At 57.7% G+C, this 16,085-nt stretch overlaps 1 protein-coding gene across 9 annotated transcripts in view; it reads left to right on the top strand.

Moving 5' to 3' along the window:
• The window catches only part of ARHGEF11 (Rho guanine nucleotide exchange factor 11), a 108,267-nt gene extending 94,351 nt beyond the window's left edge, over positions 1–13,916 (top strand). For 7 of the 9 annotated variants that reach the window (XM_070467528.1, XM_070467527.1, XM_070467526.1 and 4 more), the window contains 19 exons: positions 1,640–1,819; positions 1,908–1,955; positions 2,161–2,348; positions 2,586–2,732; positions 3,002–3,081; positions 3,182–3,307; positions 3,853–3,970; positions 4,850–5,028; positions 5,570–5,645; positions 5,969–6,136; positions 6,841–6,931; positions 7,722–7,847; positions 8,289–8,350; positions 9,239–9,457; positions 9,809–10,171; positions 11,207–11,302; positions 12,203–12,450; positions 12,633–12,822; positions 13,411–13,916. In XM_070467528.1, coding sequence (XP_070323629.1) covers positions 1,640–1,819; positions 1,908–1,955; positions 2,161–2,348; positions 2,586–2,732; positions 3,002–3,081; positions 3,182–3,307; positions 3,853–3,970; positions 4,850–5,028; positions 5,570–5,645; positions 5,969–6,136; positions 6,841–6,931; positions 7,722–7,847; positions 8,289–8,350; positions 9,239–9,457; positions 9,809–10,171; positions 11,207–11,302; positions 12,203–12,450; positions 12,633–12,822; positions 13,411–13,466 — 2,761 coding nt within the window. In that variant the 3' untranslated portion in view covers positions 13,467–13,916. The remainder of the gene's footprint in view (positions 1–1,639; positions 1,820–1,907; positions 1,956–2,160; positions 2,349–2,585; positions 2,733–3,001; positions 3,082–3,181; positions 3,308–3,852; positions 3,971–4,849; positions 5,029–5,569; positions 5,646–5,968; positions 6,137–6,840; positions 6,932–7,721; positions 7,848–8,288; positions 8,351–9,238; positions 9,458–9,808; positions 10,172–11,206; positions 11,303–12,202; positions 12,451–12,632; positions 12,823–13,410) is intronic. The other 2 variants (XM_070467530.1, XM_070467529.1) reach the window with 2 other exon arrangements.
• Positions 13,917–16,085: the final 2,169 nt, after the last annotated feature.

The following is a 16,085-nucleotide window of genomic DNA, read 5'->3' as shown; positions in this document are numbered from 1 at the left end:
TTTTGGCTAGAGAAGGGTTGCACGCCTCCCTTCTTCATGGGATCATTACTCACTTCTGGGTACTTGAAAGAAGCCCCAGGAACCTCATTGCACAAGGTTTGATGCGATGCTAAAGTGACCCATTGTGGGACACTGGTGCAAGTGTTTTGAGGTAATCTGTGTTGGGATTGTTCTAACAGGCTTCAGGGAGTGAGTTCAGTAGGGGATCAGCTGACAGTATGGGTTCTAACCCTGCAGACAAACCCTTGGGACCCAGAGGGGAGCAGCATTTGGATCCTTTGGCAGTTCAGAGAGACTTGATGAATGGAGACCAAGCCATTTGGCTCCTTCTCTGCATCAGTCTGCTGTGCTATTAAGAGCTCTCCAGACTCCCCAGGCCTTCTGTGGTCCTAGATGCAGAGCAGGAAATAGATTAGCAATAATGTCAGCAGAGAACCAGCCCAGCCGAGCCATGGGGGGAGGCACCATCCTGGGGCAGCTAGGGGTCAGAGATGCCAGCTGTCATAGGGCTGATGCACTGCAGGACTTGAAAAAGAGCAGCACCCAGTCGTCAGCATCTCAAGCCCCACAGGCACTCAGGGGCCAAGATTGGCAGGCCAGGGAGCATGCCCATCAGTAAGCATGCCCCTGAGGTACCCTTCCAAGCTGCTCTGCTCTGAGGGGACTGGAAGCCTAGAATGGATGCTCTCAGGATAAGAACAGAAGAAATCCACAATCCACATCACAACTGAAGGGGTGGGAATTCAGATAGACTTTTCTGACAGGCGGTATGGAGAATGCTAAAGAGTATGTGCAGGGGGTGCTTGTACTTCCCTCTTAGAAGATCTTGTAAAAGGAGAGTTCTGCCTCGAGCAGAGTCCATGGTGGGCACCGACCCGTTCCAGAGCAGAGGGCCAGGTGGGCCAGCCAGGAGATGGCGGGGTCAGGGAGGGTAGGACCTCATGGTTCCTAGTGATAGACTTTGGTGTCCACAGCAGCCTGATGGGGACTCGGGGTCTTTGGCATCCAGGCACCCCACAAGTCTGATTCTATTAAGTCCTGGATTTTAGCTTCCTCTTGGGATCACTTTCTAATCAGTCAGGAGGAAGATGAAGGCTTCCCTGGTGGCTCATTGGTAAAGTATCTGCCTGCCAGTGTGAGACACGGGTTCAATCCCTGGTCTGGGAAGATTCTACATGCTGCGGAGCAGCTAAGCCTGCGGGCCACCACTGTTGAGCCTGTGTCCTAGAGCCTGGGAACCACAGGTGCTGAGCCCAAGTCTGAAGCTCCTGAGGCTTGCATGCCCTAGAGCCCGTGCTCTTCAACAAGAGAAGCCACAATAAGAAGCCCACGCACATCGCAACTAGAGAAAAGCCCGCATAGTAATGAAGACCCAGCACAGCCAAAAAATAAATAGATAAAATTTTTTTAAAAAGAGGAAGATGAGAGGCTCTGTCCATCAAGCCAAGCTGGGGAGAGGAAGGAGCCTGTGGTAAAAGCGGTTTGTCACTGGGCAGCGTCTGCCACAGGGAGTTTGGGCGCGTTGGGTCTGGTGTTTGGCGTGGAAGCCTGCAGTGCCGAGGCAGGCCCTGAGAGGCAGGAGCAGCAGGTCAGAGCTGGTCGGGTGTGAGACCCCAAGGTTTCTTGCTGTTCCATCCAGTTCACGCTCAGAGATTCGCCTGGGCCGCTCTGAGAGCCTGAAGGGCCGGGAGGAGATGAAGCGGTCCCGGAAGGCGGAGAACGTGCCCCGCTCTCGCAGCGACGTGGACATGGACGCCGCCGCGGAGGCCGCCCGCCTCCACCAGTCAGCCTCCTCATCTGCCTCCAGCCTCTCCACCAGGTGGGCGGGGCTTGGGGAGGGCTCCGCCCACTGGTATCTTGGGGGCCAGGCCGCAGAGGGTGGCTGAGAGCTGACATTTTCTCCACAGGTCTCTTGAGAACCCAACACCTCCCTTCACTCCCAAAATGGGCCGCAGGTGAGTGATGGGTGCAGCAGGGTCTCTGTTAGGTGTCCCTGACCCAGCCGTGCCTTCTGCTGGCCTGTTGGTGGTGCAGCCCCTCTTCCTGGCCCCCTGGTTTCCCAGGGCCCAGGACAGGCAGGTTGGACAGGAGAGTGGGGGACACACCCCACGTTTGACCTCTTCCTCCTGTGACACTGAGCCGCCACCTCGTTTCCCCCAGGAGTATCGAGTCCCCCAGCTTGGGGTTCTGCACAGACGCCCTCCTCCCCAACCTGCTAGAAGACGATCTGGGCCAGCTGTCTGACCTGGAGCCAGAGCCAGATGCCCAGAACTGGCAGCACACAGTGGGCAAGGACGTGGTGGCCAGACTGAGCCAGAGGGAGATTGACCGGCAGGAGGTCATCAATGGTGAGACCAGCTGCCTCTCCCCGCTTCCACGCTGACTCGTGTGCTAACAGGTGCAGAGCACCCTGGACACAAAGGGTGGTAGAGAAGAGAGGGTGGGGCCTTAGGGGCATGGCCGGCCCATGCTGTGATTCCTGTGAGGACCACCTCCATTCTGACGTTAAGGAGAGGCCCCAGTGGATCCTTGCTGATGGCTGTCCCGCTGTCTCTCTGCCCCTCCTTGTCCCTTCACCTGCTCAGAGCTGTTCGTGACTGAGGCGTCCCATCTGCGCACACTCCGGGTCCTGGACCTGATCTTCTACCAGCGGATGAAGAAGGAGGGCTTACTGCCCCGCGAGGAGCTGGCCCGGCTCTTTCCCAACCTGCCTGAGCTCATTGAGATCCACAGTAAGGAGCCCCCCGCCCACCCTCTCCCCTGGCCAGACTTCAGATTTCTGCCCACATGCCAGGACCCCCGAGCACATAGCCCCTGCCCGTACTCTTCGGTGGGAGAACCTGATGCCCAACCTGAAGCCAGCATTCCAACTCCCCCACGAGTGAAGTGGCTCCCAGACCTTGCCCCCACAGCATGACCCTCAGAGCCCTCTTCCCCCGTCACCAAGGGCCTGGCCTCACAGCTCAACCCCAGGCGCTTCTGTCTTCTCTCCTTGCCCCAGATTCCTGGTGCGAAGCTATGAGGAAGCTCCGGGAGGAGGGCCCCATTATCAAAGAAGTCAGTGACCTCATGCTGGCTCGGGTATGGCTGCCCAGGCCCCAGGGAGGCCTTGGAGGAAGAGGGGGCGAGGTTCCAGGCAGGGGTATGAGGTGGGCTGTGTGGTGTCCCTTCTCCCTGTCAGTTCGACGGCCCTGCCCGGGAGGAGCTCCAGCAAGTGGCCGCACAGTTCTGCTCCTATCAGTCCATCGCCCTGGAGCTGATCAAGACCAGGCAGCGCAAGGAGAGCCGGTTCCAGCTCTTCATGCAGGTACGCGTGGCCTCTGCTTGTCGCCGCCGAAACCAGCCAGTCCAGTCTTAACTCAGTAAGGCTGAGGGGGAGAACTTACCAGGTCCACCCACCATCTCTCAGACTACCCGCTGGCCCCCAGCTCCAGGCACCCTGGCCTATTCTCTCTACCAGGGTTGGTGACCAGCACCTCTGTTCCATCCACACCCTCCCCAGGCCCCCTCTTCAGAAACTGCCATATACCCGCTCTCAAGACAGAGACACCAGACTTGCCATCAGATGGCCCTGCTCACCTACTGGTGAGCAGATGGATCTCAGTTTTTTTGTCTATAAAATGGGAGTAATCCCTGCTTTATGTGGCTTGACCATATCCCTTTCTTGGGCTGTGGTCTCCCTGCCCCACCAGCTTTTTCCTAAATGTCAAAGTGAGAAGCTGCCACCACCATTTCTGAGTAACTCTCTGGAATTGGGACCTATTTAGCATTTGTCCTGTCCCATGGGTCCGGAGCCCACAGGCCAGCTCCTAACCCGGGCTGCCGTCTCCCTCTGTGCGTCCTTCCATGTAGGAGGCCGAGAGCCACCCTCAGTGCCGGCGACTGCAGCTTCGAGACCTCATCATCTCCGAGATGCAGCGGCTCACCAAGTACCCGCTGCTGCTGGAGAACATCATCAAGCACACGGAGGGTAGGGCCCACGGACACCTGGCCTTGGGAGGCAGCAGCCCGTAGCCCAGAGCCTGGTCCTGGCACAGCCCTGTTTGTGACCTTAGCAAGTCACTTGACCTCTCTGGTCCTGAGGGTCTTCATCCTTGTGTTATTGCGGTCAGTCTCAGAGAAGACAACCACTGTAATGCACTTTGGCAGTAAATAAGGTGCTCAGCACAGGAGGAGGTTCAGGCTGCCCCCGGCCTGTGTGGGGCCTCTTTGCAGATGGGAGCGGAGCCTCTGATGATGTGGGGTTTGCACGCGGGGTACCGTGGCTCCTCTGAAGGGCATGGTTCCGCACCAGAGGTTGTGGCTGGATTTTAGTCCCATTCACGCCCCCTGCTGGACGTCTCTGGGGGCGTTTCGATGCACAAAAGGCAGCCGTGCATGGTGAGTTACTCCAGAGGAGTACGGACCGAGCTGAATAGGGGGTCTAGCCCCATCGTCACTGTCCCTGGGATCCCGAGCACCTTTCACCACCCTCAAGTTGGAGACGTCGGCGTCAGAGTGGAGAAGTGGGAAGGACCCACAACCCCCTGTTCTTAGAGGGAGGCGCCATCGCTCCCTCAGTCCCCATCCTTGTCCCCACACCTGTAGGGCCAGTTGTAATCTAGGCAGGAGTTCCTAAGAGCCATCAGTGTCTGCAGAGCAGAGGTCTGAAGCCCATGGATCCTCAGAATATGTCGTCCTTATGTTTGAGGTCCAGGTTAGGCAGGGTGGCATATCACCACCCACCCCCGTGATATGTGACTAGCTGGCCCCAGTAGCCAGCTAATGTGTGTCGGTAGCCAGCTCCTGTCAGGCTCTGGCAGACTCGTCTGGCAGGAGCCCTAAAAACCCCTCGTTACCCCGTGGGCAGGCGGAACCTCTGAGCACGAGAAGCTCTGCCGGGCCCGGGACCAGTGCCGGGAAATTCTCAAGTATGTGAACGAAGCAGTGAAGCAGACGGAGAACCGGCACCGCCTGGAAGGCTACCAGAAGCGCCTGGACACCACCTCCCTGGAGAGGGCCAGCAACCCCCTGGCAGCAGAGTTCAAGGTCAGAGCCCCACAGGCACACGTACTTCTTGGGCCTCCTTGGGAGCAGCAGTCCACCCAGGACCTGGAGAGTACTGCGGGAGGAGACCTGTGCCCATGTGTACAAGGACGTGTGATGAGGGCCCCAGAATGACACAGCACCGGTGACTGTTGCCGCCTTGTCCCTGGACAGACAAGGGCAGACAGCCCGACCACAGAGGCTGGGTGTGAGAACTCAGCCTGCAAGAGCGGGAGGTGGGGATGGACTCGAGGTAAAGTGAAGGCCATTTGGGAGGAAATAAAGCTGAAGGGATGGGCAGGACCCTCTTAGGAGGATCAACAGCGTGTGGTAGGGGTTAGAGAAACCCCCGCCAGGGCCCCCAGTGTATCCCCCAGCACAGCACATGGCTGGTGACTTTGCAGTTGCCTTTTTACTTGTCTGCATCCCCCACAAGAGTGTGAGGGCTAGGAACTAGTTCTTGTTCACACCACTGATGCCCAGCACCTTAGCATAGAGTCTAGGTTCTCAGATGCTTGTTGAATGAATGGTGTCTCTCTCTCAGAGTTTGGATCTTACAACCAGAAAGATGATCCATGAGGGGCCTCTGACCTGGAGGATCAGCAAGGATAAGACCTTGGGTAAGCGCCAGGGGCCTGGGACCAAGAGGGAATCTAGGGCATCACCCGGGCTCTTCCTCTCTGGATCATCAGCCCTGTACCTGGTGCTCTTAAGGGCGGTAAGGTAGCTGGGAGGCAGCTCCAAACACCACTGGGGTTGAGACCTCAGGGCACCTTAAGCACAGCATGGGGAGGAAGGACCAAAAACCAAGCAGTTGGAGGTCACCAGACTCCAGGGCTTCCCAGACCCTGAGGACCACCATCCAGGAGCCTCTGGTATCCCAGGTGTTGGTGAGGGCTGAGCAGGCAGTGGGGAACCCCTCACAAACATCACCCTCCTCCAGACCTCCATGTGCTGCTGCTGGAGGACCTCCTGGTGCTGCTGCAGAAACAGGACGAGAAGCTGCTGCTCAAGTGCCACAGCAAGACGGCCGTGGGCTCCGCGGACAGCAAGCAGACCTTCAGCCCCGTGCTCAAGCTCAACGCCGTGCTCGTCCGCTCGGTGGCCACAGGTACCCGTGAGGAGGCGGTCCCAGCGGGCCCAGGTCCCAGGCCATGCGCCCTGCTACTCATGTCCAGTGAGCGCTGGGTGATGAACTTACTGGCCTGCCCGTGTGACTTTCCTTCCACCCTGACTCATCTAAGCAGGAAGGTGTGGTTCAGTCTGGGGTGGGATGAGGACTAAGGTGGACAGCCCGGTGCAGGCCGGATGGGATGTGAGCACCTGGGGTGGACTGAGGATGAGGAAGCAGAACTGGGCAGAGATGAGCAGTCCATGCCTTCCTGCTGCAGGAGGGACAGGCGGAGTTCACACCCACAGTCCAGAGCCCAGTCCAGTGCTCGGAGCACTTTAGTAAGAAGTGGAGCATGTACCAGAAGGGCTCTGGGCTCGCTTTCTTCAACTGTATCATGGGGAGTGATGCCTGTCTCTTAGGGGGAGGTGAAAAGGGAGGATGGGTGTGATGTAGTTTTGTAACCCTCAGCCCTCACTGTGAGGGAAGTGGGAGATAATGACTATGAAGATGGCATTAGAGGAACCAGATTGGCCTCTGTCCTTCCTGTAAGTGGAACCCAATGACCTCGGTCCCACTAGTGCTGCATTCTGCATCTGGTTGAGAGTCAGGGTTTCAAGTCCACACTTTGTCACCCAACCCAGGCTGCAGTCATGCCTCTGCCACCCCCAGTACATACCCTTCTGCTTCTCTCTTCTGCACAGATAAACGGGCCTTCTTCATCATCTGTACCTCGGAGTTGGGCCCACCCCAGATCTACGAGCTGGTGGCTTTGACGTCATCGGACAAGAACACGTGAGGATTGCTGGGAAGCGAGGCAGTCCCGCGTAACTGCCATCCCCGTGGGACCAGGGCGGTGTGTGAGGACTTGGACAGTGAGACCAGGACTGGGCCCAGAGTGGCTAGAGGATGGGGCCTTGGCGCAGAAGAGGGAGATAAGACAGATGCAGAGAGGCTTTCGGGATCACCATTCCTGATCCCATGAGCGGCCTGTCCAAGGAAGGAGGTGTTACCAACAGTCTTCCAGCCAATCCGCTGCTCCTCTCCTTTCTCTGGCCCCACTCCCTTCCCCTGGGTTCTTCTCTTCCTCCATCAAGTATTTTAAATGCCCACATTCTTCAAAGGTGTTTGCCTCCAGAACTGTCATCTCCACCCCCCGGCATCCACCCGCCCATATTCCCGGCAGTAGCCAGCCTCAGTAGTAGCCTGTTTGACCCAGAGGCCAGAGACAGATTGGGTTAGACAGTTTCTCAGGGCTTTCATCTGTGAATGTGGATAGTGCTGCCTCTTGGGAGCTAGGTTGAGAGAGAACAGATTCAGAATGCAGAGCGCAGAGCCTAACAGAGGGTTGGTGTTCAGCAGTTGGTAGCTGTGAGTAATATAAACCTGCGAGGTATATAAACCTGCCCCAAGCGGGGCAGCCAGTCAGAACTGCACGGGAGGCGGGACTCCCGCTGGGCAGAGGGTCCTTAGGGCAGGTTCTGGCAAAGGGCTTCGCAGCCCTGGCTCGGGGTGGGTAGGGGAGACACTGTGCTCCTCTGTCCTGTTCTCACCAGCAGACCTCTCTTTTCCTGCTGAGCAACAGGTGGATGGAGCTCTTAGAAGAGGCTGTTCGGAATGCCACCAGGCTCCCCGGAGTTGCCCCAGCACCCACCCACCCCCCGCGCCCAGGCCCCCAGGAGCCAGCCGACCAGAGCCCCACACCCAGCAGGTGGGCAGCCCTCTGGGCCCGTCACCGTCCCCACTCCAGGCCAGTCATTTGCTGCTTCTGAGCACTTCACCCCTGGGTTTGGGCAACCTCAGCTGACAGATGTTAGCGGGCAGGTGGAGTAAGGTCTGCCCACATCTCCACATTCTGGCCCTGCCTGTTCTTCCCCCCATTGCCCTGCTCAGACTGTGCCTGAATTGTGAGGGCGAGGGGGTAGAATCAGGACCAAGAGAAGCTTGGCCAGCACCCACCCTCCTCTCCAGGTTGCTAACCAGACAGCAGGTCTGAAATCTAAACCACTGCCTTCTTGGGCCCTGCTCCTTCATTGCCCATGTGAACTCAGGAGGCCAGAGTGGAATTTCATGACGCGGCCACCTCCCAGCTGGCAGAGAGCCAGAACTCCAGGCGGGCGGGCCTCCCTTACCCTGACTGTTCTCCCCGCAGGGCAGGACCAGATGACTCCGAGGTGTTCCACGGTGAACCGGAGCCTGAGGTAGCCCCTGCAGGTAAGGCCCTGAGCTGTCCCTGGGGGGCCGACCCAGTTCATTTACCTTAGGCACAGGTAAGGAGGTGGCCTGGGGGTGATGGGAGAGAGCCATAAAGGGCCATAAGAACAGAGAAATACAGAATGAGGAAGGAGGTCTGGAAGAGGGCAGAGAACAGGCTCAAGTGAACAGAGCTTCCCACCTGAGGAGGAAGCGGGGGCAGGCGGGTAGAGTCTTGGGGCTCCTAATGGAGAACGAGATGCCCTCAGAGATGTGCTGGGACAGGAATCCTGAGGATGGGGGTGGGCAGCGGAGCTCAGAGGGCTGCAGAGGCAGTCACTAGGATAGGATCGACAGGGGCGCGAGGGTCCCAGCAGAACTCTCAGCGAGTTTTTAATGTGAAGTAACTTATCGCCTCGAGTTTAGAGAGAAATCTCTGTGGGTAGGCTCCCTGGCTGTGTCTGTTTTCTGTTTCCTTCCACTTGAATGCTTCTCCTAACTCCCGCCCCACTTCAAGTCTTTGTGCAGATAGATTGTCAGCTTTGCACCAAGTTACCTTCTTTGACCACTCGGTTTAATACCAGCATTCCTGATCTCCCATACCCCCGCATATGGTTTTTTCTTTCCTATCGCACTTCTTAGCTAATTCATGTAGTTAATTTACTTATTTTCTTTTTCTCTATGTTTGTCAATTAGAATTTAAGTTCCACAGGGCAGGGATCTCTGTTTTTTTTCTACTGATGTGTGCCAGGAGCCTGGGACTGTGCCTGGCCATGATTGAGGCTCAGTAAACATTGTGGAATGAATCAGCCAGTGTTCCCAGCCCCTTGAACCCAAAGCTGGACCTGGGATTAGCCCATCCATGCCCTCCCTCTTCCCCTGCTTACACTGTCCTCCCATCCGAAACAGGCATGGGGCACCAGCCGAGGGCCAAAGGGAAGCACTCGGCCCTGCTGGCAGATGCTGAGCAGGAGGGCAGCGTGGAGGACGAGGAGCTGGGAGCCCTGCCTCACCCTTCTGCCTCGCTGAACAGCGAGTACAGGGGGAGCAGGACCAGGGACCCCATCCTCCTGCCCCTCCCGGGCCCTCTGTTCATGGAAGGACTCGCCGATGCAGCCCTGGAGGACGGTGAGTGCCTCCTGGCCCTGACTGTCAGCCCCCAGTGCCCCAGCGGCTTGGCCGGTGTCAACAGGCAGATACCCTACTCGGCCTGCTCAGAGACTCTCCCTGAGTTGTGCTCCAGGAGAGAAGGATGCAGAGAGACGTTGTTGTTCCTGTCCCCCAACCCTGGCCTCCACCCCACCCCCCAGCTGGTTGGCCAGGGCCCCCCAGCTCCACCCTGTGACTGCAGAGGCAGTGTCACCAGGTCGGGGGTGGGAGAAGGGAGCCGCAGCCCCCACCTCCCCTGCACCCCGCCCCCCGCCACGGCCGGGTGTGTGGTCCTGTGTCCAGGAAGCCATCGCCCTGCTTCCCCTCCAGTGGAGAACCTGCGGCACCTGATCCTGTGGAGCCTGCTGCCTGCTCACCCCGCGGACCCACGAGCTGCCGGGGAGCCCGAGGATGACCTGACCCCTACACCCTCCGTCATCAGCATCACTTCGCACCCCTGGGACCCAGGCTCCCCGGGGCGAGCTCCTGCTGGGGCTGAGGGGGACGATGCCCCACTCTCGGGGCCAGAGTGGAGCCAGCCAGCGCAGGAGGACGTGGCTCTTCGTTCTCTGGAACAGCTGCCCCCAAGGACCAGGAATTCTGGGGTCTGGGACTCTCCCAAGCTAGACAAGAATCCGAAGGAAGAAGCTTCGAGCACAGAGGGCACAGGAAGCTACAAGGTTGTAAGAAAAGGTAAAGTAAGTTGGGGTGCCCCCCCGGGGGCGCACTGAGTCTTCCAGCTGGCTGCTTCCTTCCCGCCCCGTCTGGAAGCCCTGTGTGCAGAGGCTTGTCCGGATCCCGGGGAAGGAGACATGTTGACATCATGTAAAGGCTTTGGGCTCAGACAGCCGAGGTACAGGGTCCTAGCTCCGTTACGTAATATCCCTGTGACCCTGGGAGAAATTCTGAAGCCCCTCTGGACTTCATTCTGCATTATGAGGCTATCACTGTGGCACAAGTCAGCTGCCAATAAGTTTCTGCTAGCGTTCTTCACTGCTCTTGCAGTCTTAAGAAGTGGGCCTTTTCTCAGAATCTTCATCCCCAGAAAGACACGGGCAGAGGGCTGCAGCTGGTGGCTCCAGAGAGCAGCAAGGAAGGCACTGATGTGTGGGACGGAGGCTGGGTGGGTCTGGAGGCAGAGCCAAGAGGAGGGGCAGGACAAGGCTGGGAGCCGTGTGGAGACAGGGGGGCCCTGGTGAATGAGCAGGGAGCTAGGGCGGCCCGGTTTAAGACAGGAAAAGCCAGGACTGGCTGGGACGGGGGCTCAGGGCAGGTTTGGCCAGAGCCCAGATGACAGAGGGAAGAGTCAGGGCAGCCTGGTCTGAGGAGTACAGCAGGGGAGGAAGTGAAGCGCAGGGTGCTCGGGGGGTGGGAGGGCGTCCACACCAGTGCCAGGGGGTCTCCTTTCCTCCCCCAGTGCCCAGCTCTGCCTCCTTTTCCAGGAGCATTTTTCTCTCCACCTGCCCGAGGTCTGCACTCTCTCCTGGGTTTCTGGGACCTGACCTTCCTTCTCTCTCCTCTGGTGAATTGGTGAATCGGTGGAGCAGTTCTCTCTGGCTCTGCGGGGTGTAATCATGTGTGATCTTGTGTTCACTGTGTTCTTCCCTTTTTCTTTTTCTTCACCCCGCCCCACACCCACCTCTTCTTTCTCCGTCTCCTTCCTGCTCCGGTGCCCTCCCCTCTCCTCCTGTCTCCTCTCTGCTCTCCCTGGTGGTGGTGTTGGTGCAGCGGAGGTGGCAGGCAGCAAGGCGGTCCCTGCACTGCCAGAGAGTGGCCAGTCAGAGCCTGAGCCACCCGAAGTGGAAGGCGGAGCAGAGGCTACGGGTAACGACCCTCTCCCTGGAGCCAGAGACAGGCAGGGCTGGAGTGGGAGCCCTTGAGGGCAGAGCTGGGCTTCCGGTGTTAGACCCTGGCCAGCAGTCATGTGGACACGCCCCCCAACTGGAATCAGGGAGAGTAGGACGTGGGCCTAAAGGTGGCGGGCAGACCTGTGCCAGCCCCTCTCCGCGAGCTGCGCAGGCCCCTTCTGGAGCGGTGGAGTGAAGCGGCTGTGCTTCGTCACAGGAGGTGGGGGAGGGGAGCGCAGTGTCCCCAGCCTGACGTTCTGAACCACCTCTCCCGCACACCAGCCACCACACCCATCAGGGTCACTGTGGAGAAGGTTTTATGAGGCCTTCCAGGCTCCTGGACATATTCCTGTGCTGACTGTCCTGTCAGGGACCCTCAGCATCCTTCTCTAGCTGTCCCTGACCCCCTCTGATGAGTTCAGATATCTCAGAGATCACCAAGTAATTGGCTATTGGGGAGGGGGCTGTGTTGAAGTTCAGCAGAGCCTGAGATGGGGCTGAAGGAGGCGCCCAGCCACCTCTTTCAGAAGCATCTAAAGCCAGCTCACCCCCCTCTTCACCCTTCCTTCATGGAATGGGGGCCACTGTGGTTTCCCAGAAGAAACACAACCACCCTGCCCCTTCTCCCTTAACCTCCACCACTAGCTCCTTAGTCTCCCCCCTGGTGTGGGCCCCACTGGGCAACACCAGCATCTAGAAGGTTCTCAAAGCGAAGGGTTTTGGGAGACTGGTAGGCAGCTTGGGGCCAACCTGCTCTGAGCTCATCTGCAAGATGGCTTCCCTGGGCCCATGGATCAGCCTGAGAGACACTGGGGGAGCAGAAGACGGCTTAGACTTCTCTGTTTGCCTCCTAATCTCTTTGTCTTGCTGGGGCCAGGGAACTGCTTTTACGTCAGCATGCCAGCAGGACCCCCTGACTCGAGTACTGATCCATCAGGAGCACACATGAGCCCTTCCCAGCCTGACGGCCTCCCTGCCTGGCAGACGGAGCCTCAGCCCCCACTCCAGGGAGGCCATGGAGATCAAAAGCGCCCCGGCCGCTCTCCCCCAAGTCTGGCCCTCAGGGACGTGGGCATGATCTTCCGCACCATCGAGCAGCTTACCCTCAAGCTCAACCGGCTCAAGGTAAGGGCTCAGGCCCCCAGAGGCGCAGGACATCCCCCGAGACCCATCACCCACAAGAGCTGTCTCCGCAGGAGCCCTAGATCCTGGCCTGGGGCTCTGCTCTCAGCCCGCCCCACCACCCTCAAGCACAGCCTCTTCCCCAGAGGGGCTGGAGAGCAGATGTCCCTCTGCTACTCTTCCAGGACATGGAGCTGGCCCACAGAGAGCTGCTCAGGTCCCTCGGGGGTCAGTCATCTGGCGGCACCACACCTGTGGGCAGTTTCCACACAGAGGCAGCTAGATGGATAGAAAGCTCCCTCTCCCCTCCAGCCAAGGAGCCCCCGGCCTCTGACTCCATGGACAGCCGCGAACTGGGGCCCTGTCCTGAGGACGGTGAGTGAGGTCCTCTGGGGTTGGCGGGGGCAGGGGCAGGGCGGAGGGCGCGTGGAGAAGGCTTTCGGCTCCTGAGGAAACATCACCACAGGGCTATGAGAAGATGGGGGAGTTCTGAGAAGGGGTCTCATTTTTTTTCCCCTCAAGTACAACTTATTCACTCATTTCCTCAGCTTCAGGAAGAGGAAGCTCCCCTAAAAGTGGGAACCTTAGAACTGAACCCTCTTTTTTCTTGGATTCTGGAGATAACCAACCAGGAAGAACCTAGTCTCACATCCAAAACCCATCCTTAATAAGTGGTTCAGAAGTAGATTGTGTGGGCTGGGGCCACGGCTGTGCTTCTGCTCAGGTAGTCAGACCCATACCTTCCCATGGGTTTGGGGGCCAACAAAACAGAAGTGGGATTCAGCAGACAGCCCCTTTCAGGCCCCACAAGAAACTGAGGTTTCTGGTGGCGGAGAACACCTGTCACGGAAGGATGGCGCTGAAGAGCTGCTCTCACAGGCTTGAGGACTGCCCAGGAGAAACATGGGGGGAGGGTCGTCTTCTCAGAGGCCAGCTCCTCACCACCATCCCCACTCCCCACAGGCCCCACTCCGCTGGAAGACGGCACGACAGACACAGCCACATCCCCAGGACCGTAGCTGTCGGAACCACTGACTCCTCACATCCCCACTCCTCCGCTAGGGACTGGCCTGAAGCAGGGCACGGGGTGGGGAGACCCCAGACCTCCTCACCGCAGTGAGCGGCTGAGGAGAAGGCTCCAGCCGAGACCTGGGGGAGATCGCATGTTGCTTGGTCTGCTCAGATTGGAGTCAAGTTTCAATGTCTTTTCCCTTCCCTTCGGCCCACCCATCACGGCCTCCTGTCTCCTAAGCATGCAGACTGCATCTGAAAGGCCCCCTAGTCCCCACGCACTTGTGCGCGCCTGTATGTGTGGGTGCCCTCAGACAAGCCAGTGTGAGTGTAAGGAGGCAGCTCCGGTGTAAATGCACTTTCTTCCTCCCCTCCCTTCTCCACAGGACCCCAGGCTGGGGTGGGTGTCTCCTCCTCTCTTTGTCACTTTGGTTTCCTATAAATATGTATGTATTGTATGTGTATCTTTGCTATTGTAAATAACTTCACCCTTTTTTGTTTCTGGTCCTGGAGCGCTGGAGGCAGTTACGGAGGGGCCGCTAAGGGAACAGGAGGTTCACTTGGATCTCCTAGTTAGTGGTCCAGCTCCAGGATCAGGGCCCAGAGGTGGAGCCATCCCTGAGGCCTCCAGCTTCCAGCCTCCTTGGCCCGGTGCTGAGCTCCTCCCTCCCTCCCAGGATTTCTCATCTTCAGGGGAATTTCTTACTCCACCTGTGTCCACCCTTCCCCACCCTCTCCTTGTAGAAAACCAGTGTATCAGGTACAGAGCTGAAAACTGAGCGCCAGGAGAGGGGTAGGGGGTTGAATGCTGGAGTCCCTAAACTAACCTAGGACCACCCCCAGGGGCTACCACAGCCTTGGCCCCCATTACCACATCCACTCCACCCCCCACTGACTAATAGAATATACACACTGTGCTAGGTGTATATATACATATATATATATAAATATATATATATAATATATAAAATATAGATATGGAAATGACTGTTTTTGCTGTTAAAATAATGTATACTCTTTTATTTTCTTCCTTTCATGGTTAAGTTTTTTTTTTTTAAGAAAAGTTAAATATTCTTCAACTGTGGTGGTATATGTGTGATTCTTGGAACCACTGTAATCAAAGATACTGTAGTTGTTCCCTCTAAGACTGGTTAGCATTGGATAGAAGGAACGGAACGCAGCCCCCAGACCCAGGCCTCGCCATATTCTCTCCCGAAGCTCCAGGGTGCACTTGCTGAACTTAGCTGGGGAAACCAAGTGATACAGCCCCCTGCGGCTAAGACATACAAAGACACTTATCTCAGTTTAAACACACACACACAAAGGAGCAGCGGTCCCAGAGTCAAGAGCCCTCACAGGCTGCCCTCAGTGAGCCGTAGGACTTTAAGGGCAACACACAGGGGAGGGTCATCTCTGAGGCCTGGCCAGATGCCTTCGGAGTCCTCGAGCAAGCTCTGACACCCTCCAGAAGCAGCTCGTCAGACACGGCCATGTCCGCAGGACTGTAACCATTCAGACCTCCTCTCTTGGCTGTCACTGTTGGACTAAGGGACCGATTCTCTTTCCTCTCTGTTTTACCTCCTAAACCCAGCGTAATGCTGAGTGCTGACCTCGGGAGCTTACAGTCTGGTTGGGCATCAGAATGAATACATGAGCCATTCTTGATAAAGTGTAGGGATGAGTACATGGGCTATAAGGCTCCACTGAAGCTTTAGAAGGCCTCCGGCAGGGGGAACAGGAGAGGCTGGGGTGACGGGACGGATTCAGAGAGCTGCTCCTGCACCCTGCTCCATGCAGTAGCTCAGTGGCCAGCTGCCAAGAGGCCAAGCAGCAGTCCTGGCAGATGGAGGCAGGGAGGGGACTGTGGGGGCCACAGAGCCTCACAGAGGGCAGATCTCTGTTGAGGCAATGGAAACGGGAGTGGGGGTTGAGAGGATGTGACCAGGTTAGATGTGCTCAGAGGTGAAGAAGGGACGTTTCTCAGGCACTTCCGGAAGAGTGAATGTCAGCTCCCCAGAAGCCAGCCCTGAGCTCTGGAGGCATGATCAGGCCATCTCAGTGGGGGGCAGCACTGCAGGGTGAAGTCAGGGCCCCCACCTCTCCTGCCCCCAGCACCAGCTGGGTGGCTCTGGTTTCAGGTCGCTGACGGCAGTAGGCAGTGTCATCAAGGTTCACGTTTAGTGCTTTGTCTTTGCTACAAACATGAGAGATTCGGCACCCTCTCCAAACAAAGCAGCGTACTAGCTCAGCATGTTTTCACAAGCTGAGCCCTTGCCTCTCCTCCAAACCAGTCCAGAGTGGGAAGGGGTCTGAGAAGGTGGAATGGTGGAGCCTGCACGCCGTGCTTCTGCCCCACCCACTCTTCCCCTCTGCTGTGCCTGTCGGCTACTCTCCCAAGACTTTTCTTTTTGCCTCTAAGTCCAGAGACACTGCAAACCCTGGCATATCGCGTGTCCTATGGTGGGGGAGGAGGGGGTGACTGTAGGCTGGGCAAGCGAGAACTAGGTCCTGAGGAGGTGGGAGAACAGTGCCCCTGGCCGGCCACAACCAGAGGAGCTGAGATCACCCCCCAGCAGAAAAAGCGATTTGGCCATTTCTGGCCATATTAACACACTTTCAAACAGGCA

Source organism: Odocoileus virginianus, chromosome 5 (assembly GCF_023699985.2).
Source record: "Odocoileus virginianus isolate 20LAN1187 ecotype Illinois chromosome 5, Ovbor_1.2, whole genome shotgun sequence".
NCBI classification, from domain to species: Eukaryota; Metazoa; Chordata; class Mammalia; order Artiodactyla; family Cervidae; genus Odocoileus; species Odocoileus virginianus.
Note: the sequence above shows the minus strand (reverse complement) of the source record. Positions and strands in the feature narration are given on the sequence as shown.